This window comes from Oncorhynchus clarkii, chromosome 12 (genome assembly GCF_045791955.1).
Source record: "Oncorhynchus clarkii lewisi isolate Uvic-CL-2024 chromosome 12, UVic_Ocla_1.0, whole genome shotgun sequence".
In the NCBI taxonomy this organism is placed as follows: domain Eukaryota; kingdom Metazoa; phylum Chordata; class Actinopteri; order Salmoniformes; family Salmonidae; genus Oncorhynchus; species Oncorhynchus clarkii.
The window spans coordinates 18969452-18993568 of NC_092158.1; the positions used below are offsets into that span (position 1 = coordinate 18969452).

The following is a 24117-nucleotide window of genomic DNA, read 5'->3' on the forward strand; positions in this document are numbered from 1 at the left end:
ATATATAAAGTACCAAGGCAAAGACCTTTATATGAGTTGCAGCGTAGGTCTTCCTTTGCCAAGCACACAAATAGGTGGTGTGACTATTATCCCAATTATCAACTCAAAATTACAAAATGGATTTGCCTTTTATTTAATACGGCAGTGATGCCCCAGCCTAGGGACAGTCAATAAAGAAATGTACATTGTAGATTGAGTCGTCATGTATCATTTATAGAAATGTACAATGTAGATTAAATCATGTGTCATTTGTTCAGATCCACTGTTAGACTCCAATGACATTAGATTCATTCTAGATGATGAAATAAATAAACATGATGCTAGGACTGATTCTCTGGAGGCCAAGTAACAAAGACCCATCCTTACTGCCCCTCAGAGAGAGAGGGGGGAGAAGAGGAGAGCAGGAAAAGAGGGGGACACGGAGGGAGTAGGATAGGGAGGGAGGGACACAGAGCGGGAAGGAGGGAGGGATACAGAGAGCGGGAGAGAGGGAGGGATACAGAGAGCGGGAGGGAGGGATACAGAGAGCGGGAGGGAGGGAGGGATACAGAGAGCGGGAGAGAGGGAGGGATACAGAGAGCGGGAGGGAGGGAGGGAGGGATACAGAGAGCGGGAGGGAGGGAGGGAGGGATACAGAGAGCGGGAGGGAGGGAGGGAGGGATACAGAGAGCGGGAGGGAGGGAGGGAGGGATACAGAGAGCGGGAGGGAGGGATACAGAGAGCGGGAGGGAGGGAGGGATACAGAGAACGGGAGGGAGGGAGGGATACAGAGAGCGGGAGGGAGGGAGGGATACAGAGAGCGGGAGGGAGGGAGGGATACAGAGAGCGGGAGGGAGGGAGGGATACAGAGAGCGGGAGGGAGGGAGGGATACAGAGAGCGGGAGGGAGGGATACAGAGAGCGGGAGGGAGGGAGGGATACAGAGAGCGGGAGGGAGGGAGGGATACAGAGAGCGGGAGGGAGGGAGGGATACAGAGAGCGGGAGGGAGGGAGGGATACAGAGAGCGGGAGGGATACAGAGAGCGGGAGGGATACAGAGAGCGGGAGGGATACAGAGAGCGGGAGGGATACAGAGTGCGGGAGGGAGGGAGGGATACAGAGAACGGGAGGGAGGGAGGGATACAGAGAGCAGGAGGGAGGGAGGGATACAGAGCGGGAGGGAGGGAGGGATACAGAGAGCGGGGGGAGGGATACAGAAAGAGGGAGGGGGGAGGGATACAGAAGCGGGAGGGAGGGAGGGATACAGAGAGCGGGAGGGAGGGAGGGATACAGAGAGCGGGAGGGAGGGAGGGATACAGAGAGCGGGAGGGATACAGAGAGCGGGAGGGATACAGAGAGCGGGAGGAAGGGATGGATACAGAGAGCGGGAGGGAGGGAGGGAGAGCGGGAGGGATCCGGAGGGAGAGCGGGAGGGAGGGAGGGGGAGGGAGAGCGGGAGGGAGGGAGGGAGGGTCTGTCACTATGGAAACGAAATCATTTGAAAAAGAATGTTCAACTTTTCTAGCAGAAAGTGACCTTATCCTTCACAGAAAACAGGAACCGCTCCACTGCCTAACGAAGAATACCCCACAACACCAAACTATCACACCCTAACTAACCATAAAAATGTCACATCCTAACTAGTCCTATATCACTGTAGCCATATTCTACCTGTATGTTCCCGTCGTATCCTCTAGGGCTCTATTCAATCAGATCCGCTTTTGACGACATCTGCATAGCGGTTGTTTTGGAGGTGTCAGAGGTAGAAGAACTGCACGAGAGCTGTCAAATCCACAAGCGCCTCCTGGCATTCTACCTAAAGCGACATTGCCATTGGTTGCACAGAGTTGCATTAAGAGAAATACCATGTAGCCTTGTTTACAAGTTGGAACACTGGAATGTGAGATGTAATCTACACCTCCATTAGGATGATAGAAACCATCATTTAGTTTAGTGATTTTCAATTTGAGTGTCATAATTTCTATATGGCCTACATTCTGACGGGTGCGGCTGCGTGACATTGATCAAGAGCAGCTGATCACGTTTTGACAGCTCCAACTTAGTTACACCTCTAAAACATCAGCTATGCGAGGGTCTGCTGTCGCCGGTTAATGCTGGATCTGATTGAATCTGGGCCCTAGTCTCACTGGCTTTGATATAGAGCATCAGTACAGAGACAAGCCTGACCCAAGTCTTACCCCTAATCCTAACCGACCTGATCATAAGCATTGAGAATAGTATCTACTGCCTCCCAACCACATACACACACACACACATAGATGTACATACTGCACACACACTATCTAGCCACACAATAATTATCACTGCTTTTAATACACTTAGAAATGTGAAAATATTATAATTTTCATAGTAAATCTACAGTGCATTCGGTAAGTATTCAGACCTTCTCTTTTTTCCACATTGTTACGTTACAGCCCTATTCTTAAATGGATTTAAAAAAACATATGTTTACATACAGTGGGGAGAACAAGGATTTGATACACTGACGATTTTGCAGGTTTTCCTACTTACAAAGCATGCAGAGGTCTGTCATTTTTATCATAGGTACACTTCAACTGTGAGAGACGGAATCTAAAACAAAAGTCCAGATAATCACATTGTATGATTTTTAAGTAATTAATTAGCATTTTATTGCATGATATAAGTGTTTGATACATCAGCAAAGCAGAACTTAATATTTGGTACAGAAACCTTTGTTTGCAATTACAGAGATCATACGTTTCCTGTAGTTCTTGACCAGGTTTGCACACACTGCAGCAGGGATTTTGGCCCACTCCTCCATACAGACCTTCTCCAGATCCTTCAGGTTTCGGGGCTGTCGCTGGGCAATACGGACTTTCAGCTCCCTCCAAAGATTTTCTATTGGGTTCAGGTCTGGAGACTGGCTAGGCCACTCCAGGACCTTGAGATGCTTCTTACGGAGCCACTCCTTAGTTGCCCTGGCTGTGTGTTTCGGGTCGTTGTCATGCTGGAAGACCCAGCCACGACCCATCTTCAATGCTCTTACTGAGGGAAGGAGGTTGTTGGCCAAGATCTCGCGATACATGGCCCCATCCATCCTCCCCTCAATACGGTGCAGTCATCCTGTCCACTTTGCAGAAAAGCATCCCCAAAGAATGATGTTTCCACCTCCATGCTTCACAGTTGGGATGGTGTTCTTGGGGTTGTACTCATCCTTCTTTTTCCTCCAAACACGGCGAGTGGAGTTTAGACCAAAATGCTATATTTTTGTCTCATCAGACCACATGACCTTCTCCCATTCCTCCTCTGGATCATCCAGATGGTCATTGGCAAACTTCAGACGGGCCTGGACATGCACTGGCTTGAGCAGGGGGACCTTGCGTGCGCTGCAGGATTTTAATCCATGACTGCGTAGTGTGTTACTAATGGTTTTCTTTGAGACTGTGGTCCCAGCTCTCTTCAGATCATTGACCAGGTCCTGCCGTGTAGTTCTGGGCTGATCCCTCACCTTTCTCATGATCATTGATGCCCCACGAGGTGAGATCTTGCATGGAGACCCAGACCGAGGGTGATTGACCGTCATGTTGAACTTCTTCCATTTTCTAATAATTGCGCCAACAGTTGTTGCCTTCTCACCAAGCTGCTTGCCTATTGTCCTGTAGCCCATCCCAGCCTTCTGCAGGTCTACAATTTTATCCCTGAAGTCCTTACACAGCTCCCTGGTCTTGGCCATTGTGGAGAGGTTGGAGTCTGTTTGATTGAGTGTGTGGACAGGTGTCTTTTATACAGGCAACGAGTTCAAACCGGTGCAGTTAATACAGGTAATGAGCGGAGAAGAGGAGGGCTTCTTAAAGAAAAACTAACAGGTCTGTGAGAGATGGAATTCTTACTGGTTGGTAGGTGATCAAATACTTACTTATGTCATGCAAGAAAATGCTAATTAATTACTTAAAAATCATACAATGTGATTTTCTGGATTTTTGTTTTAGATTCCGTCTCTCACAGTTGAAGTGTACCTATGATAAAAATTACAGACCTCTACATGCTTTGTAAGTAGAAAACCTGCAAAATCGGCAGTGTATCAAATACTTGTTCTCCCCACTGTAAGTATTCAGACCCTTTACTCAGTGTTTTGTTGAAGCACCTTTGGCAGTGATTATAGCCTTGAGTCTTCTTGGGTATGATACAACAAGCTTGGCACACCTGTATTTGGGGAGTTTCTCCCATTCTTCTCTGCAGATCCTCTCAAGTTCTTGTCAGGTTGAATGCACAGCTATTTTCAGGTCTCTCCAGAGATGTTCAATCGGTTTCAAGTCCAGGCTCTGGCTTTGCTACTCAAGGACATTCAGAGACTGGTCCCGAAGCCACTCCTGCATTGTCTTCGCTGTGTGCTTATGGTCGTTGTCCTGTTGGAAGGTGGACCTTCGCCCCAGTATGAGGCGCTGAACACTCTGGAGCAAGTTTTCATCAAGGATCTCTCTGTCCTTTGCTCTGTTCATCTTTCTCTTGACCTTGACTAGTCTCCCAGTCCCTGCCGCTGAAAAACATCCCCACAGCATGATACTGCCACCACCATGCTTCACTGTTGGGATGGTATTGGCCAGGAGATGAGCAGTTCCTGGTTTCCTCCAGACGTGTTACTTGGCATTGAGGCCAAAGAATTGGTTTCATCAGACCAGAGAATCTTGTTTCTCATGGCCAGAGTCTTTTAGGTGCCTTTTGGCAACTCCAAGTGGTCTGTCATGTGCCTTTTGCTGAGGAGTGGCTTCTGTCTGGCCACTCTACCATAAAGGCCTGATTTGGTGGAGTGCTGCAGAGATGGTGGTCCTTCTGGAAGGTTCTCCCATCTCCACAGAGGAACTCTGGAGCTCTGTCAGTGACCATCGGGTTCTTGGTCACCTCCCTGACCAAGGCCCTTCTCCTCTGATTACTCAGTATGTCCGGGAGGCCAGCTCTAGGAAGAGTGGTGGTAGTTCCAAACGTATTCCATTTAAGAATGATGGAGGCCACTGTGTTCTTGGGAACCTTTAATGCTGCAGATATGTTTTGGTACTCTTCCCCAGATTTGTGCCTCAACACAATCCTGTCTCGGAGCTCCACGGACAATTTCTTCGACCTCATGGCTTGGTTTTTGCTCTGACATGCACTGTCAACTGTGGGACCTTATATAGACAGGTGTGTGCCTTTCCAAATCATATCCAATCAATTGAATTTACCACAGGTGAACTCCAATAAAGTTGTAGAAACATCTCAAGTAAAATCAATGGAAACAGGATGCACCTAAGCTCAATTTTGGGTCTCATAGCAAATGGTGTAAATAAGGTATTTCTGTTTTTAATTTTTAATAAATTGGCAACATTTCTAAAAACCTGTTTTTGCTTTGTCGTTATGGGGTATTGTGTGTAGATTGAGTGGGAAAAACAATTTAATACGGCTGTAATGTAACAAAATGTGGAGAAAGTCGAGGGGTCTGAATACTTTCCGAATGCACTGTATGTTCAAACTTCACATTATCACTGTGATTTGTTTTTACATGATTGATCGACCATGGTTCATGTTTTATAGAAATGTTGTTGTGTATTAGTAGCTTTTTATTCACGTTAATATATATTTCCTGGTGTGAACCCATGACTGAGGTTGACAAATTATTATTGTATTAATCTGAAAATGATTCTCTCAAAACAGAACAGCGATATTTTTTTATTTTCGTGGTTATTCTCAAATCAGAAACAGGCTCTAAGATCGTAGAAAAGGTTCTGAGACCAGTAGGACATTCCTGGCATGAAGAACATCAGAAATGATTACCATTCTAAATCCCACCCAGAACAAGACCCGTAATCCCTACCTCCCAACCCTAGTGTATATGCTGAATTTGGAAAATGAATAAAATAAGTGTTGTATTATTTGTTTTAATTACATTTAACATATGACAACAAATCTAGCTGTATAGAAAACACTGTCCTTTGTCATTCAACAAATTCTACAAGGTAACAAAGGTGTTTATTTTCAGTTTTTATTGAATGGATACAGCTACATAAATCAGAGGCCTCGCAGTACAAATACTTGCCCAAAAAAAGTTTTGAAATTCAGCTATTATGAAAAACCTTGATTAAACGATCTCTGTACATTCTGTGAGATATGTTGAGGAGCTGGAACAGAAGTCAGAAACAAGACGAGGCCCCATCACCACTCACATACGCGTTAACCCCATTCTCTATTGACCCTCCACCCCTTAATACCGCCACCCATGCAAACAGCCTTCACTTATTCATCATCCAACAACCACCATCTTCCACACACTCTCAAACACCTTTCATTCATACCTCTCCCTCATACACGATCTAGCTTGTGCTTCTCCACTGTTAACAGACTGATGTCTTAGAGAGAAAACAAATCTCTCCCTCGCTGATCTAGGTATGAAGCCTAATTCGATTTTTCGTAAAAAATAAAACAAAAACAGTCAATCACATTGAGAGACGGGAACATTTATAATGTACATATAATATAAATGTCAATACTTTTGTCACACTGTCATTGGCATTAGAAAGAATGGATTTAATGCAATGGTGGTTCAAACGGATTTCTCTTTTTTTATTCAAGTGCTCTTGCTTGCTCTTTTTGGGTGGGACACAGACACAGCGAAGGTACTTTATATATATCTTAGGCACCATAGCCTAGGTACATTATATACTATATATCTTAGGCACCATAGCCTAGGTACATTATATACTATATATCTTAGGCACCATAGCCTAGGTACTTTATATACTATATTTCTTAGGCATCATAGCCTAGGTACTTTATATCTTAGTAATGTTATCTAATATATAAAGTACCAAGGCAAAGACCTTTATATGAGTTGCAGCGTAGGTCTTCCTTTGCCAAGCACACAAATAGGTGGTGTGACTATTATCCCAATTATCAACTCAAAATTACAAAATGGATTTGCCTTTTATTTAATACGGCAGTGATGCCCCAGCCTAGGGACAGTCAATAAAGAAATGTACATTGTAGATTGAGTCGTCATGTATCATTTATAGAAATGTACAATGTAGATTAAATCATGTGTCATTTGTTCAGATCCACTGTTAGACTCCAATGACATTAGATTCATTCTAGATGATGAAATAAATAAACATGATGCTAGGACTGATTCTCTGGAGGCCAAGTAACAAAGACCCATCCTTACTGCCCCTCAGAGAGAGAGGGGGGAGAAGAGGAGAGCAGGAAAAGAGGGGGACACGGAGGGAGTAGGATAGGGAGGGAAGGAGGGAGGGATACAGAGAGCGGGAGAGAGGGAGGGATACAGAGAGCGGGAGGGAGGGATACAGAGAGCGGGAGGGAGGGATACAGAGAGCGGGAGGGAGGGAGGGAGGGATACAGAGAGCGGGAGGGAGGGAGGGAGGGAGGGATACAGAGAGGGAGGGATACAGAGAGCGGGAGGGAGGGATACAGAGAGCGGGAGGGAGGGAGGGATACAGAGAGCGGGAGGGAGGGAGGGATACAGAGAGCGGGAGGGAGGGAGGGATACAGAGAGCGGGAGGGAGGGAGGGATACAGAGGGGGGGAGGGAGGGATGGATACAGAGAGCGGGAGGGAGGGAGGGAGGGATACAGAGAGCGGGAGGGAGGGAGGGATACAGAGAGCGGGAGGGAGGGAGGGATACAGAGAGCGGGAGGGAGGGAGGGATACAGAGAGCGGGAGGGAGGGAGGGATACAGAGAGCGGGAGGGATACAGAGAGCGGGAGGGATACAGAGAGCGGGAGGGATACAGAGAGCGGGAGGGAGGGAGGGATACAGAGAGCGGGAGGGAGGGAGGGATACAGAGAGCGGGAGGGAGGGAGGGAGGGATACAGAGAGCGGGAGGGAGGGAGGGATACAGAGAGCGGGAGGGATACAGAGAGCGGGAGGAAGGGATGGATACAGAGAGCGGGAGGGAGGGAGGGGGAGGGAGAGCGGGAGGGAGAGTGGGAGGAAGGGGGAGGGAAAAATTTGAGCGGGAGGGATACAGAGGGAGGTGGGCCAGATGCCTAGGCCTGTGTGTTGGTCCCGTTCTTGTTAGGTGGGCCACTGGCTGGGAGGTTGTTGGGAGGGGGAGGAGCATCTTGGCGAGGGGGCATCCGTTCATTGACCCTGTCCAGACCTCGGGCCTCCTCAAAGGACTGGATCTTATGCTGCGGGTTGAACCCTTGGATAGCTGGAGAGAGATGTGGAGTTTAGCATCAGTGCAGGATACAGCACAATACAGGGGGGTTGGTCTGACTCTTAGTAAGGGAGGTATGGGGGTGAAGAGGAAGATTTAGGATATAATCTACAGTCTAGTAGGTACTAGGTAGTGGTTGGTAGGGGTAATAGAAGTATAGTCTAATATGGTCATGTTTAGTCTAATACATAAAGTGTAGTTTGACATTGTAGACTTGAGGGGTTTGGTTGTTAGAAGGTTTTGGTAGTTAGAGGTAAGACACTTACTTCAAAAACATCAAGGCAGCATGGGCAAACAAACAGAGAAAAGGAGATTGAGACCAGGTGGAGGAGAGGGAGTGGAGCGAAGTATCAGACTATTTGGTAAATGGCATAAATAGTCTGATACTTTTAAACTTCATGGTATGTCTTCTTAACTTAGTAATATGTATATAAACAACAATAATACAGTCAAATTTTGGGGAGGGAGGAAGAGAGATGGAGACAGAGATGAGAAATGACTTGCGTACCTCGTGCCTCTTCTGCCTGTACGGTAGCTGTGTAAGCGTGAGTAGTAGAGCCATGCCCAAAACATACAGAGAGAGAGTTAACATTACCAACAGACCCAGATCAGTGAGTTAAACATCTATAGTCAGTGAGTTGTTATCAATTCATTCAGAGTGGTAAACATCTATAGTCAGTGAGTTATCAATTTATTTATTCAGTGTTAAACATCTATAGTCAGTGAGATATCAATTTATTTATTCAGAGTGGTAAACATCTATAGTCAGTGAGTTGTTATCAATGCAGTCAGTCATACGATCATTCAACCCCAACCTCCCCAGCCCACTTCCCTCTGAAACGTGACACAGGAGTTACACATGACTGTGATTAGTGTAGAAAGGGGAATGTTCTGGGTTTAAGAGATTGATCAAGGTTTAAAGAGAATTCTGCAGGTTAGAGAATGTGGATTAGGGATAGGTGAGTGAGAGAGAGCCAGGGAGTGTGTGTGTGAGAGAGTCAGGGAGCCCGAGAGAGGGTTAAGTCTGTTGGTGGGTTTGAGTGCAGGCAAAGGATAAAATAATTCTCTCATGATGCAATAGTAGTTCAGGTGAGAGTGTGTGTGTGTGTAGGTGTGCATACGTACCGCTCTCCAGGGTCTGCCGTCCTCCAGACAGAACTCCCACAGGCAAGGCCCCAGTGGGGGTCAGCCCCTTCAGCTGTAACACACTCTCATTCTCCTCTCTGTCAACACACACATTCAGTTTCCAGAGTCAACAGCATGGTTGTTACAAGCGGGGCACCATACAAAGATTGGACTGGAAGCTGAACATAACCAAGTCCAGATAGAATCTGTATGCAGGTCTTCTCATCAATGCCTTTACAGTGGTTGATTACATCTAATCAATGAAACCAGAGAGAGTCAAACACGCGTGTACTGTACCTGAGCACAGAAAAGACACGGGCCATCTTCCCGATCGCTCGGATCTTATTCCTGATTACCTCCTTCCTCACAGCAGAAGTTCCAGCTGAGAGGGAGAGAAAGGTAGAGGGAGAGAAAACGAGAAAGCGAGAGAGAGGGAAAGAGGATTGAGAGAAAGAAGGGAGGAGAGAGGGAGAAAGAAGGGAGGAGAGAGGGAGAAAGAAGGTAGGAGAGAGGGAGAAAGAAGGTAGGAGAGAGGGAGAAAGAAGGTAGGAGAGAGGGAGAAAGAAGGTAGGAGAGAGGGAGAAAGAAGGGAGGAGAGAGGGAGAAAGAAGGGGGGAGAGAGGGAGAAAGAAGGGAGGAGAGAGGGAGAAAGAAGGGGGGAGAGAGGGAGAAAGAAGGGAGGAGAGAGGGAGAAAGAAGGGAGGAGAGAGGGAGAAAGAAGGGAGGAGAGAGGAAGAAAGAAGGGAGGAGAGAGGAAGAAAGAAGGGAGGAGAGAGGGAGAAAGAAGGTAGGAGAGAGGGAGAAAGAAGGGAGAAGAGAGGGAGAAAGAAGGTAGGAGAGAGGGAGAAAGAAGGGAGGAGAGAGGGAGAAAGAAGGGAGGAGAGGGAGAAAGAAGGGAGGAGAGAGGGAGAAAGAAGGTAGGAGAGAGGGAGAAAGAAGGTAGGAGAGAGGGAGAAAGAAGGGAGGAGAGAGGGAGAAAGAAGGGAGGAGAGAGGGAGAAAGAAGGGAGGAGAGAGGGAGGAGAGAGGGAGAAAGAAGGGAGGAGAGAGGAAGAAAGAAGGGAGGAGAGAGGGAGAAAGAAGGGGGGAGAGGGAGAAAGAAGGGAGGAGAGAGGGAGAAAGAAGGTAGGAGAGAGGGAGAAAGAAGGGAGGAGAGGGGAGAAAGAAGGGGGGAGAGGGAGAAAGAAGGGAGGAGAGAGGGAGAAAGAAGGTAGGAGAGAGGGAGAAAGAAGGGAGGAGAGAGGGAGAAAGAAGGTAGGAGAGAGGGAGAAAGAAGGTAGGAGAGAGGGAGAAAGAAGGTAGGAGAGAGGGAGAAAGAAGGTAGGAGAGAGGGAGAAAGAAGGGAGGAGAGAGGGAGAAAGAAGGGGGAGGTAACAGACTTGTGAAACATAACACACCGTCCGTGTTCAAGAGCATCCAGAACCGTGATGTATTATGGGTAAATGGATTTTTAGATCAGTCAGTCAACTTTAAAGTCTGCTGCAATGTCGAACGCGCCCACACACACAGCTCAGCTGATACTCAGCTGCCATGTGGCAACAATAGAGGCGTTGATAAATATCTGTTGTTGGATCCGTTAGGGGTGTGAACTCTATCACCTCTTCACGTCTATTTTTGCTACACTGCACTTCAGTCAAAAACAACTTCACTTCCTTAAAGGTTTCATTTCCTCTTTGAAGAAACACGTTGCAACTATATCATCATTTTCATACATGGAAAGTCAATATGAAAGAGTTGTTAAGTGTCTGTCTCTTACCCTCGCAGGTGTCGTCTCCTTCAGACATGAGCTCGTCATCAGAGCAGATGTTGAGCACGTTAACCAGCATCTCTGTCACTGTAGGAACACACACACACATTATCTCACACAGAGGTCAGTTTTGCAAAGGTAACAAGAAGCCCAAAGTTACTACACACCGTTATAACACACACATATACACTCACCCTTCTCGCCTACGAAGGGCAGAGACCAGGTGAAGACGTCCATGAAGTTGGGCAGCCAGTAGGGGTGTGGGGAGCAGTTGAACTGCCGGATGTTCATCACGTTGTTCTCATACTTCAGCACCGCCGCTACAAGAACACACACACACACACACACACATGCTCTACCCTGTGTTGCCATGGTTTCTACCTTGTTGTCATGGTTTCTAACGTGGGTAACCTTTGTGTTTGTTTACCTTTGTTGTTGTACACGTCCAGGTAATTCGGAGCAGAGAAGATCGTGATCAGAGAAGGAAAACCCGTCGTCTGGCTTTTCCTGTACATTCTATACCTGGAATACACAGTTTATATCACAAAACAGTATCATACTACTATTATTATGAATTAATATTGTTAATAATACTCACCCAGCGTCCTGGGCTTCATGTGCTCTTATTACTGACAGCAGGTTATTGTTCATCAGAAAGTCACATACTGCTGGGTAACTGTAGAAGTAGGAGCAGCCTCGAACTGAGTTATGAGCAAAGTGTTCCTGGGTCTTCTCAGAGCCGTAGTCTTCTCCAGGGTCTGACCACAGCAGGTCACACATGGGTCCGAACGCAGGGGGCTCCTTAAACCGGTCCAGCTGGTCAGCACAGAGTTAAACACAGTGAATCTACAGGGTTAATCCGGTTAACAGTTAAATAACGCTGGGTGCTCCTTATACCAGTCAAAACACTTAATATCATTGTCAGCTTCACCAGTCAAAACACTTAATATCATTGTCAGCTTCACCAGTCAAAACACTTAATATCATTGTCAGCTTTACCAGTCAAAACACTTAATATCATTGTCAGCTTTACCAGTCAAAACACTTAATATCATTGTCAGCTTCACCAGTCAAAACACTTAATATCATTGTCAGCTTCACCAGTCAAAACACTTAATATCATTGTCAGCTTCACCAGTCAAAACACTTAATATCATTGTCAGCTTCACCAGTTAAAACAATTAATAGAGTTAATCCAAAGCAGGTCAGGGGTTAGAGGTCAGGGGTCATACCTTGCGTATGTCGTCCAGACAGGTGATTTCGGGGCTCAGGCCTCCGTGGACACACAGGAACTGCTGGTTGAGGAGCGCAGCCAGGGGAAGGCAATCAAACGCCTCCATACACGCATCATACACACGCTCAGAGTACTTTATCTTACCTAGAACACAACAGAGAGGACATTATTATTACTATAAGATATACAGACACGCACCCACCCACAGAAACCCAGACACGCACCCACCCACAGCAACCCAGACACTCACCCACCCACAGCAACCCAGACACGCACACACCCACAGAAACCCAGACACGCACCCACCCACAGAAACCCAGACACGCACACACCCACAGAAACCCAGACACGCACACACCCACAGAAACCCAGACACGCACAGAAACCCAGACACCCACAGAAACCCAGACACCCACAGAAACCCAGACACGCACACACGCACAGAAACCCAGACACGCACAGAAACCCAGACACGCACAGAAACCCAGACACGCACACACCCACAGAAACCCAGACACACACCCACCCACAGAAACCCAGACACGCACCCACCCACAGAAACCCAGACACGCACCCACCCACAGAAACCCAGACACGCACCCACCCACAGAAACCCAGACACGCACCCACCCACAGAAACCCAAACACGCACCCACCCACAGCAACCCAGACACGCACCCACCCACAGAAACCCAGACACGCACACACCCACAGAAACCCAGACACGCACCCACCCACAGAAACCCAGACACGCACCCACCCACAGAAACCCAGACACGCACCCACCCACAGAAACCCAGACACGCACCCACCCACACACAGGCACCGAAACCTGCACCCAACCACACAGGCACAGAAACCTGCACCAACCACACAGGCACAGAAACCTGCACCCACCCCCACACAGACACTAAATACACAGCACCACTCACACTCCTGTTTAAAGGTGAAGTACTCTGTGAGATGCCGGCACTCATGGTTTCCTCTGAGTAGGAACAGAGTGGTGGGGTGGTTGATCTTCAGAGTCCACAGGAACAACACACACTGAAGAGAACGAGAGAGTGAGTTCCATCTCATGTTGCTAACACTAGCTACAATCACGACAGCTAGAATGAAGGACAATAGATATGTAATATCATTAGAATACACTGGCGTAATCAGAACATAAGAGGGACACAAAACCCAATTGTGTGTGGGGTGGGGTTCGACGACAACTGGGTAGTGCTGCTGACTATTTAAAGATGTGCTCCTAAGCCCTGCAACTCAAGACCGGGTTACAGGCCACGGCTCTTAATGTTAGATGAAACAGCAGATGTAGAAACACACGGACCTCGATGCTGAAGTATCCTCGATCAACATAGTCCCCCAGGAACAGGTAGCGGGTGCTGCTGGGCGAGCCGCCCACCTCAAACAGCTTCATTAGGTCAAAGAACTGGCCATGGACATCCCCACACACTGCAACACACACACACACACACACACACACACACACACACACACACACACACACACACACACACACACACACACACACGAGTTAGAAGTCCGTCTGTCAGAGAATGTTTGGGGTTAGTAACAGGTCAGAGGTTACCTGTTATAGGTGCTTCCACCTCCAGCATGCATTTCTCTTGTCGCAGGATGTTGGCTCCATCAGTGATGATGCGAAGAGCTGCTTCCTCCTCCAGACGGCCCTCCTTAACAAGATGGGTCTTGAGCACCTCAACACTGGGCTTCCCGTCTACATACAGGTCCTTTACCGTCAGCTTGGAGCCAGGGGGGTAGGGCACCGCTACAAAGCAATACAACATTATTATAAAGAATATACACTACAAACACTAATTAACTAATGAATCTATCAAAAACCAGGACACACCCTCTAGCAGCTCTACTGGTTCATTAAAACCCAGGACACACCCTCTAGCAGCTCTACTGGTTCAATAAAACCCAGGACACACCCTCTAGCAGCTCTACTGGTTCAATAAAACCCAGGACACACCCTCTAGCAGCTCTACTGGTTCAATAAAACCCAGGACACACCCTCTAGCAGCTCTACTGGTTCAATAAAACCCAGGACACACCCTCTAGCAGCTCTACTGGTTCAATAAAACCCAGGACACACCCTCTAGCAGCTCTACTGGTTCATTAAAACCCAGGATACACCCTCTAGCAGCTCTACTGTTTCATTAAAACCCAGGATACACCCTCTAGCAGCTCTATTGGTTTATTAAAACCCAGGATACACCCTCTAGCAGCTCTATTGGTTCATTAAAACCCACAACACACCCTCTAGCAGCTCTGTCCTGGGTTTTAATAAACCAGTAGAGCTGCTAGAGGGTGTGTCCTGGGTTTTAATGAACCAGTAGAGCTGCTAGAGGGTGTGTCCTGGGTTTTAATGAACCAGTAGAGCTGCTAGAGGGTGATTAGGGCTGGCTCGCAGTCATTAATGAGGTTGGGCACCGATGTTGGGTGATTAGGGCTGGCTCACAGTCATTAATGAGGTTGGGCACTGATGTTGGGGGATTGGGGCTGGCTCACAGTCATTAATGAGGTTGGGCACCGATGTTGGGTGATTGGGGCTGGCTCACAGTCATTAATGAGGTTGGGCACTGATGTTGGGTGATTGGGGCTGGCTCACAGTCATTAATGAGGTTGGGCAGTGATGTTGGGTGATTGGGGCTGGCTCACAGTCATTAATGAGGTTGGGCACTGATGTTGGGTGATTGGGGCTGGCTCACAGTCATTAATGAGGTTGGGCACTGATGTTGGGTGATTGGGGCTGGCTCACAGTCATTAATGAGGTTGGGCACTGATGTTGGGTGATTAGGGCTGGCTCACAGTCATTAATTAGGTTGGGCAGCGATGTTGGGTGATTAGGGCTGGCTCACAGTCATTAATGAGGTTGGGCACTGATGTTGGGTGATTGGGGCTGGCTCACAGTCAGCGTTCCAATTCAAGAGCATTAATGAGGTTGGGCACTGATGTTGGGTGATTGGGGCTGGCTCACAGTCATTAATGAGGTTGGGCACTGATGTTGGGTGATTAGGGCTGGCTCACAGTCATTAATTAGGTTGGGCAGCGATGTTGGGTGATTAGGGCTGGCTCACAGTCATTAATGAGGTTGGGCACTGATGTTGGGTGATTGGGGCTGGCTCACAGTCAGCGTTCCAGTTCAAGAGCATTAATGAGGTTGGGCACTGATGTTGGGTGATTGGGGCTGGCTCACAGTCATTAATGAGGTTGGGCACTGATGTTGGGTGATTGGGGCTGGCTCACAGTCATTAATGAGGTTGGGCACTGATGTTGGGGGATTGGGGCTGGCTCACAGTCATTAATGAGGTTGGGCACTGATGTTGGGTGATTAGGGCTGGCTCACAGTCATTAATGAGGTTGGGCACTGATGTTGGGGGATTGGGGCTGGCTCACAGTCATTAATGAGGTTGGGCACTGATGTTGGGTGATTAGGGCTGGCTCACAGTCATTAATTAGGTTGGGCAGCGATGTTGGGTGATTAGGGCTGGCTCACAGTCATTAATGAGGTTGGGCACTGATGTTGGGTGATTGGGGCTGGCTCACAGTCAGCGTTCCAGTTCAAGAGCATTAATGAGGTTGGGCACTGATGTTGGGTGATTGGGGCTGGCTCACAGTCATTAATGAGGTTGGGCACTGATGTTGGGTGATTGGGGCTGGCTCACAGTCATTAATGAGGTTGGGCACTGATGTTGGGGGATTGGGGCTGGCTCACAGTCATTAATGAGGTTGGGCACTGATGTTGGGTGATTGGGGCTGGCTCACAGTCAGCGTTCCAATTCAAGTTTCCAGTTTAAATGGAACATGAACAAGTAAAGTGAAATGATTTTCTTGCGAACTTAAAACCCAACAATGTTTTACTAGAAAATACATGTGAAATACACATAAATATGAAATACACAAAGTAAGCAAGCATACTATACACAGGAAATATATTTGTTAAATGTCAGATCCAATAGCATATTTCCATGTGCAGGAGTGATGGAGGTAGACATGTAAAGGGGTAAGGGAGCTAGGCAACAGGATCTAAGATAAACAGAGTAGCAGCAGCTTGCAAATGAGTGTGTGTGTGTGTGTGTTGGAGTAACAGTGTGTGTGTGTATAGGGCCCTGTGAGTGTGCATAGAGTGAAATAAAAGGTCAATAAAGATACAAGGTAAACTCAGATAGTCTGTGTATCTATTTTGTGAGCTATTTATCAGTCTTATTGCTTGGGGATAGAAGCTGTTCAAAAGCCTGTTGGTGTCAGACTTGATGCACCGGTACCTCTTGCAATGCGGCAGAAGAGAAAATAGTTGGAGTCTGATTTTTCGGGTCTTCTTTTCACACCGCCTGATATAGAGGTCCTGGATGGCTGGGAGCTCGGCCCCAGTGATGTACTGGGATGTCCGCACAACCCTCTGTAGCTCCATACGATCAAAGGCGGGGCTATTGCCATAGTAGTGATGCAGCCAGTCACTATGCTCTGAATGGTACAGCTGTAGAACCTTTTGAAGATTTGAGGGCCCGTGACACATTTTTTCAACCTCCTGAGGGGTTAGGGGCATTGCGGTGCCTTTTTCACAACTGTGCGTGTGTGTTTGGACCATTAAGTCTTTAGTGATTTGGACATTGAGGTTGCAAAGGGAGGTGCTCAGACTCAGAGTCCTAAGCTTGGTGACGAGCTTGAAGGGGACAATGGTGTTGAATGCTGAGCTGTAGTCACTGAACAGCATTCTCACATAGGTATTCCTCTTAACTACATGGAGAGCAATTGAGATTGCGTTGTCTATGGATCTGTTGGGGAGCTATGCAAATTGGAGTGGGTCTAGGGTGTCTGGGATGGTGGAGTTAATGTGTGCCATAACCAGCCTCTCAAAGTACTTCATGATTACAGAAGTGACCTCTACAGGGCGATAGTCATTGTGGCATGAAGCCTTAGAGTTCTTGGGGGAAGGTTGTGGTCACCACAAAATGTGGGGATTACAGACTGGGACAAGGAGTGGTTTAAAATGATTGTGAATATGCCTGCAAGCTGTTCTGAGCATTCTCTGAGAACGAGCCCTGGAATACCGTCGGGGCACGCTGCCTTGTGAGCGTTGACCTGATTCATCCCAAAGGTGTTCAATGGGGTTGAGGCCAGGGATCTGTACAGACCAGTCAAATTCTTCCACACTGATCTTGACAAACCATTTTGCATGGACCTTGCTTAGTGCACTGGGGCATTGTCATGCTGGAACAGGAAAGGGCCTTCCCCAAACTGTTGCCATAAAGATGGAAGCACAGAATTGTCTAGAATATCATTGTATGCTGTAGTGTTAAAATGTCCCTTCACTGGAACTAAGGGGCCTAGCACGAACCATGAAAAACAGCCCCAGACAATTATTCCTCCTCCACCACCAAACTTTACAGTTGGCACTATGCATTCGGGCAGGTAGTGTTCTACTGGCATCTGCCAAACCCAGATTAGTCCGTTGGACTGCCAGACGGTGAAGCGTGATTCATCACTACAGAGAATGTGTGTCCTCTGCTCCAGAGTCCAATGGCGGCAAGCTTTACACCCCTCCAGCCGACACTTGGCATTGTGCATGGTGATTTTAGGCTTGTGTGTGGCTGCTCTGCCATGGAAACCCATTTCATGACGCTCCCAACGAACAGTTCATGTGCTGATGTTGCTTCCCGAGGCAGTTTGGAACTCGGTATTGAGTATTGCAACCAAGGAGACGATTTATGCTTCAGCACTCGGCGGTCCCATTCTGTGGCCTAACACTTCGTGGCTGACCCGTTGTTGCTCCTAGATGTGTCCACTTCTCAATAACAGCATTTACAGTTGACCATGTGAGCTCTAACAGGGCAGAAATTTTACTAACTGACTTGTTGGAAAGGTGGCATCCTATGATGGTGCCACATTGAATGTCACAGAGCTCTTCAGTAAGGCCGTTCTACTGCCAATGTTTGTCTATGGAGATGTGCTCGATTTTATACACCTGTCAGCAACGGGTGTGGCTGAATTAGCCAAATCCACAAATTTAAAGGGGTGTCCACATACTTTTGTATATATAGTGTATTTCTTCCCTCCATCTCTCTACCTCTATCCCACCCTCTGCCCAGTTAGTGTAACATTTCAGACTGAGCCAATCATGTCACACTAAAGGTTCATCTTATCTAACCCATACGCCACATAGTCCACACACACATACTGGTTCATCATATCACACTACACACACTAATCCCGGGCAGCTCCTGTATACGCTAGGGCCCAGGGCAAAAAAAGGGCCCATAGACAGTATCATTACACAGGCAGAGCGATGCAGCTGGCTGGCCTGATCAGGTTACCATCGGTAACTAAGTCAAAAGGTCAAAACGTCAACCCTCAGAGAGCACTGACAACACACACGCCTCTGACAAAAACTGATTATTGATCGCAGCGAATTACACTTAAAAACATGTAAAATGTTGGTCCCATGTTTCATGAGCTGAAATAAAAGATCCCAGAAATGTTCCATCCGCACAAAAAGCTTATTTCTCTCAAATGTTGTGCACACATTTTTTTTAAGCTATCTGTGACCAACCGATGCATATCTGTATTCCAGTTCATGTGAAACCCATAGATTAGGGCCTAATGAATTGATTTCAAATGACTGACTTCCTTTTATGAACTATAACTCTTTAATCCTTAATGGTGAATCTGCCACATTACAACAAAGAAGTTATTGCAAACAACCAACACTGTGTTTCCCCCTCGGACATCATTGCATGTGCTATTGAAGCACACAATATTTACTGGGGGGGGAAGAAATGTTGCGTCACTCCTTAGCTCGGCAACAATAACAATGGTGGTGGGGGCGAACAGTGGCACTGTTTCCCAATACTGCGGATTCCATCTCTAAAGGTATAGGTTGCTTTCTTTTGACAAACAACGGTGTGCAACTAATCAACAATATTAGCATGAGAGATGTGTTCTGACAAAATTAATGGATTATATTGTAATACCAATTTATCATCACCTCCATGCTGCCACTGTTTGGGTACACAGAGAAGGCGTCTCTTTTAATAAACCTGATTGGCCTAAAAAGCAGTTTGTTAAATGGTTGAAAGTAATAAGATTACATTTTGGCCTATTCTAATTTGATGTAGGGAATGGGATATAAATAAGTTGTTTTTGTGACCAGTAGACCTAATTGGTTAGCGTAAATTACAAACAAAACAATTGGGGGGAAAATGTGTGAATCTTCTAGTGGTTTAGATCTGCCTCGGTAGGCTTCCACACGGACTCATTTCTCTTCAAAAGTTGGCAAAACAACATTTGGTGCAACAGGCCTAGGCCTATACAAAATTAAGCAAGCACAGGCATGCTAGATCTATTGAATGTACAGTTGGCCCAGAACAGAGCAGCGCAGCTGGCCCTTAAATGTACACGGAGGGCTAATATCAAGAACATGCATGTCAAACTCTCCTGACAAAGTTGAGAGATTGACTGCATTACTACTTGTCTTTGTGACAGGTATTGACGTGTTAAAAGTGCCGAACTGTCTGTTCAAACATCTAACACAAAGCTAACACACAGCTCAGACACCCCACACACCCGACAAGACATGTCACCAGTGGTCTCTTCATAATCCCCAAGTCCAGAACAGAGGCAGGGAAACGCACAATACTACATACAACTCTATTCCACATCAAGTAACTCAAGTTAGCAGTAAAATTCCACACACACAAAAAAAAGACAACGCGGACTGTGGACACACATTGTATTGTTGTAATATTTTACATATTCTAAATGTGTAATGGTGGAGCAGTGTAAATTTGTACAGTGCACAATGTCTTGTCTGATGTAGACTATTGTTTTGTTCGGACCCCGGGAAGAGTAATGGCTGCTTTGGCAGCATCTGATGGGGATCCCAATAACAGCGAGCGGAATATCTTGGTCAGTGACAGCGAGGAGAGTATCTTGGTCAGTGACTGCCACACCGAGGGGTGTATCTTGGTCAGTGACAGACACAGCGAGGGGAGTATCTTGGTCAGTGACAGCCACAGCGAGGGGAGTATCTTGGTCAGTGACAGCGAGGGGTGTATCTTGGTCAGTGACAGCCACAGCGAGGGGAGTATCTTGGTCAGTGACAGCCACAGCGAGAGGAGTATCTTGGTCAGTGACAGCCACAGCGAGGGGAGTATCTTGGTCAGTGACAGCCACAGCGAGGGGAGTATCTTGGTCAGTGACTGCCACACCGAGGGGTGTATCTTGGTCAGTGACAGCCACAGCGAGGGGAGTATCTTGGTCAGTGACAGCCACAGCGAGGGGAGTATCTTGGTCAGTGACAGCGAGGGGTGTATCTTGGTCAGTGACAGCGAGGGGTGTATCTTGGTCAGTGACAGCCACAGCGAAGGGAATATCTTGGTCAGTGACAGCGAGGGGAGTATCTTGGTCAGTGACAGCAACAGGTGTATCTTGGTCAGCGACAGGTGTATCTTGGTCAGTGACAGCGAGAGGAGTATCTTGGTCAGCGACAGGTGTATCTTGGTCAGTGACAGCGAGAGGAGTATCTTGGTCAGCGACAGGTGTATCTTGGTCAGTGACAGCGACAGCGAGGGGTGTATCTTGGTCAGTGACAGCGAGGGGTGTATCTTGGTCAGTGACAGCCACAGCGAGGGGTGTATCTTGGTCAGTGACAGCCACAGCGAGGGGTGTATCTTGGTCAGTGACAGCCACAGCGAGGGGTGTATCTTGGTCAGTGACAGTCTCAGCGAGGGGTGTATCTTGGTCAGTGACAGCCTCAGCGAGGGGTGTATCTTGGTCAGTGACAGCCACAGCGAGGGGTGTATCTTGGTCAGTGACAGCCACAGCGAGGGGTGTATCTTGGTCAGTGACAGCCACAGCGAGGGGTGTATCTTGGTCAGTGACAGCCACAGCGAGGGGAGTATCTTGGTCAGTGACAGCCACAGCAAGGAGTGTATCTTGGTCAGTGACGGCCACAGCGAGGGGTGTATCTTGGTCAGTGACAGCCACAGCGAGGGGTGTATCTTGGTCAGTGACAGCCACAGCGAGGGGTGTATCTTGGTCAGTGACAGCCACAGCGAGGGGTGTATCTTGGTCAGTGACAGCCACAGCGAGGGGTGTATCTTGGTCAGTGACAGCCACAGCGAGGGGAGTATCTTGGTCAGTGACAGCCACAGCGAGGGGTGTATCTTGGTCAGTGACAGCCACAGCGAGGGGAGTATCTTGGTCAGTGACAGCCACAGCGAGGGGTGTATCTTGGTCAGTGACAGCCACAGCGAGGGGTGTATCTTGGTCAGTGACAGCCACAGCGAGGGGTGTATCTTGGTCAGTGACAGCCACAGCGAGGGGTGTATCTTGGTCAGTGACAGCCACAGCGAGGGGAGTATCTTGGTCAGTGACAGCCACAGCAAGGAGTGTATCTTGGTCAGTGACAGCCACAGCGAGGGGTGTATTTTGGTCTGTGACAGCCACAGCGAGGGGTGTATCTTGGTCAGTGACAGCCACAGCAAGGAGTGTATCTTGGTCAGTGACAGCCACAGCGAGGGGTGTATTTTGGTCTGTGACAGCCACAGCAAGGGGTGTATCTTGGTCAGTGACAGCCACAGCGAGGGGAGTATTTTGGTCACAGTTGCAGCCAGGGAGGTCAGTGGGCATAGAGTCAAGCTGTAGGCCTATGTATGAGTGAGTGTGTGCGTGTTTAGCCCAGTGCTGTCTGTAGGATGGTTAACCTGGCGGCATCAGAGAGGCAGGTTTAATGACCTCAGCAGCTTGATGCTCCTAACCCACTGAGCCTATCACACACACACACACACGTTGGATCCACAACAAAGTACATTGTCTTAAAGAACAAGGTCATCACAGTTCTTGGAGATCCTCAATCCTACTTGGTCCTCTTCACTCCCTGTGGAGCGTAAGGCCTTACCCTCAGTCCTGTTGTTGTTTTCATAACATAGACCAGGGTTACAGTTAGATCAGGCAGCATACAGTAAGCCTACCTGCTACCATTCATAAATACCTGCTACAGTGTAGACAGAGCAGTGGCTATGCACTGTTAGGCTTGCCATTTACATGCTGCACAAGTCCATTACAAATTTCAAATAGAAGCTGATATTTCGAAAGCAAATGTTGCAAGTTGGTAGCAATACCCCCCACACCCCAATAGGCCACCCAGGTTGTAAATCAAAAGACCCGCTCCATGCCACTCAATCCACTGACAGTCATTCAGTATATGCCGCAGGGGCCCTGGTTGTGTGTGTATGCTGTGGTATAACCCACCAGTGCGCGCACACACACACACATCAAAAGAGGTTGATGGCATCATGGGGAGGACAGGATTGTGGTAATGGCTGGAGCGGAATTGGTGGAATGGTACCAAATACATTAAACATATGGCTTCCATGTGTTTGATGCCATTCCATTTGTTCCCTTCCAGACATTATTATGAGCCGTCCTCCCCTCAGCAGCCTCCACTGACACACACACTCTCTCGCCTCACTGGTCTACTGACCCAGACACACATCAAACAGACAGACAAGACACTTGAGAACACACACGCTTATTTCAGTTCAGTCAGTGTGACAGTCAGATAAAACTAAAAATATAATCTAGGTAGGAGTGTCAAAAACATGACTATCTAGCTAGTTTGTTACAACAAGATTGATGGCAAAATCTGAGTTATTTGAGGTAAAATATTTATTAGCTTGCTATTATACTTTCTCTCACGACGTGTCATCCGAGTGCTGCAGACTAGCAACCTAATTAGGGAAGCTAGCTTGTAAATGAACAAACCATTAACATTATCCCACTTGTTCCAAGCAAGCCAAATACGATGAGCACCTGAACGATCTAAGTAGCTTGCTAACGTTAGTTGGCACGAAGCATCTTGTCGGTATCGGTGCATCTACAGCCAATTAAGCTAGTTAGCTTGATCGCTAGCTAGCTGTTTTCATCGCGAATTAGCTGCTAGCCAACTTCCTGCAACCACTTGCTGAATTAATAGAGATACAATTGCATAGCTACCTTTAATGGGCCGATCGGTGGTGGACAGTTTGGTTGGTGTTTGGTCTTTCGTCACCGACATCTCGGCGTATCTTCCCCAGGAGGAACCAGTTAGCTAATGGTGTGAATTCCAAGGCGTAGCTAGCAGGCTAGCTAGTGAAATGAACTAGCCGTGCTAGCTAGCTACCTCCAACAGCACCTCTGGATCCGCAGCCGTCCTCTCCGGCAGGGGGTTAGCAGACTAGGGAAGTGCAGATCAACTGGGCAGGAACGTAATTTAGCTAGCTAGATGTGGGGAGGGAGGGGGAGGGGGGGGGGGGTCACTTTAACCACTAAATGAAAGCTTTCTTCCTGCCTTGTCGAGCCAGAGGTAGCTAGTAAACCAACTGCTGTCAAATTATCTGTCAGATGAACAGACTGCTCCGGTCCAGGAAAAGGTTTCCAACCGATCTCTGTTTTCTCTGGTTTACACACCGCAGCTCAATGCATGTCTTAATTTCATCTGCTTCTTCTTGGCTGTACCTAATCTGATCCAGGCCTCTAGTTTTGGGTTTTAGTCGTGATCAAATATATCGTCCAGACTGCTGTAGGATTACTGTAGCAGTCCACCACAAACGGATTTCCTACAACATGGCTGTGTCTGTCAAACGCATGGTATTGTGGGTAGTGTAGTATTATTGTCATGCCCCGACACCTGTGGGACACACCTGTCCACATAACTGTCTGCTTGTAGGCCGCCTATACAGACACATAAACACACACACATTTTATCTCAATAGCAACAAATATACTGTTTCCTTGAGGTCAAGACCCTTGGTGCACACTGTTGAGCCTGTTGAACCTTTATTT

General features: G+C 47.5%; 1 protein-coding gene across 4 annotated transcripts; it reads right to left on the reverse strand.

Moving 5' to 3' along the window:
- Positions 1–5959: 5959 nt before the first annotated feature.
- Positions 5960–23906, reverse strand: LOC139422839 (serine/threonine-protein phosphatase 2B catalytic subunit gamma isoform-like). 4 transcript variants are annotated; one of them, XM_071174243.1, is made up of 13 exons: positions 23290–23906; positions 13859–14056; positions 13598–13722; positions 13200–13311; positions 12266–12411; positions 11632–11849; positions 11461–11555; positions 11228–11353; positions 11043–11120; positions 9585–9669; positions 9288–9385; positions 8671–8697; positions 5960–8156 (listed from the first exon to the last, which is right to left on the reverse strand). In XM_071174243.1, exons 1-13 carry the CDS (start codon positions 23348–23350, stop codon positions 7990–7992), a joined length of 1536 nt encoding a protein of 511 aa, XP_071030344.1. In that variant the 5' UTR covers positions 23351–23906; the 3' UTR covers positions 5960–7989. The 4 variants fall into 4 exon arrangements, with proteins under 4 accessions (XP_071030344.1, XP_071030345.1, XP_071030347.1 ...); XM_071174244.1 differs by having other exon boundaries at positions 11461–11549; positions 23290–23569; XM_071174245.1 differs by having other exon boundaries at positions 7931–8147.
- Between the last annotated feature and the right edge of the window lie 211 nt (positions 23907–24117).

Bases quoted from the DNA above. Each gene is read 5' to 3' on its own strand.
- LOC139422839 (XM_071174243.1), bottom strand. From the start codon at position 23,350: ATGTCGGTGACGAAAGACCAAACACCAACCAAACTGTCCACCACCGAT. The intron at 11,850-12,265 runs GTATGACCCCTG...TGTGCTGACCAG, and splicing joins GTCTGGACGACATACGCAAG to CTGGACCGGTTTAAGGAGCC. The intron at 9,386-9,584 runs GTACAGTACACG...GTGTGTTGACAG, and splicing joins CGTGTCTTTTCTGTGCTCAG to AGAGGAGAATGAGAGTGTGT.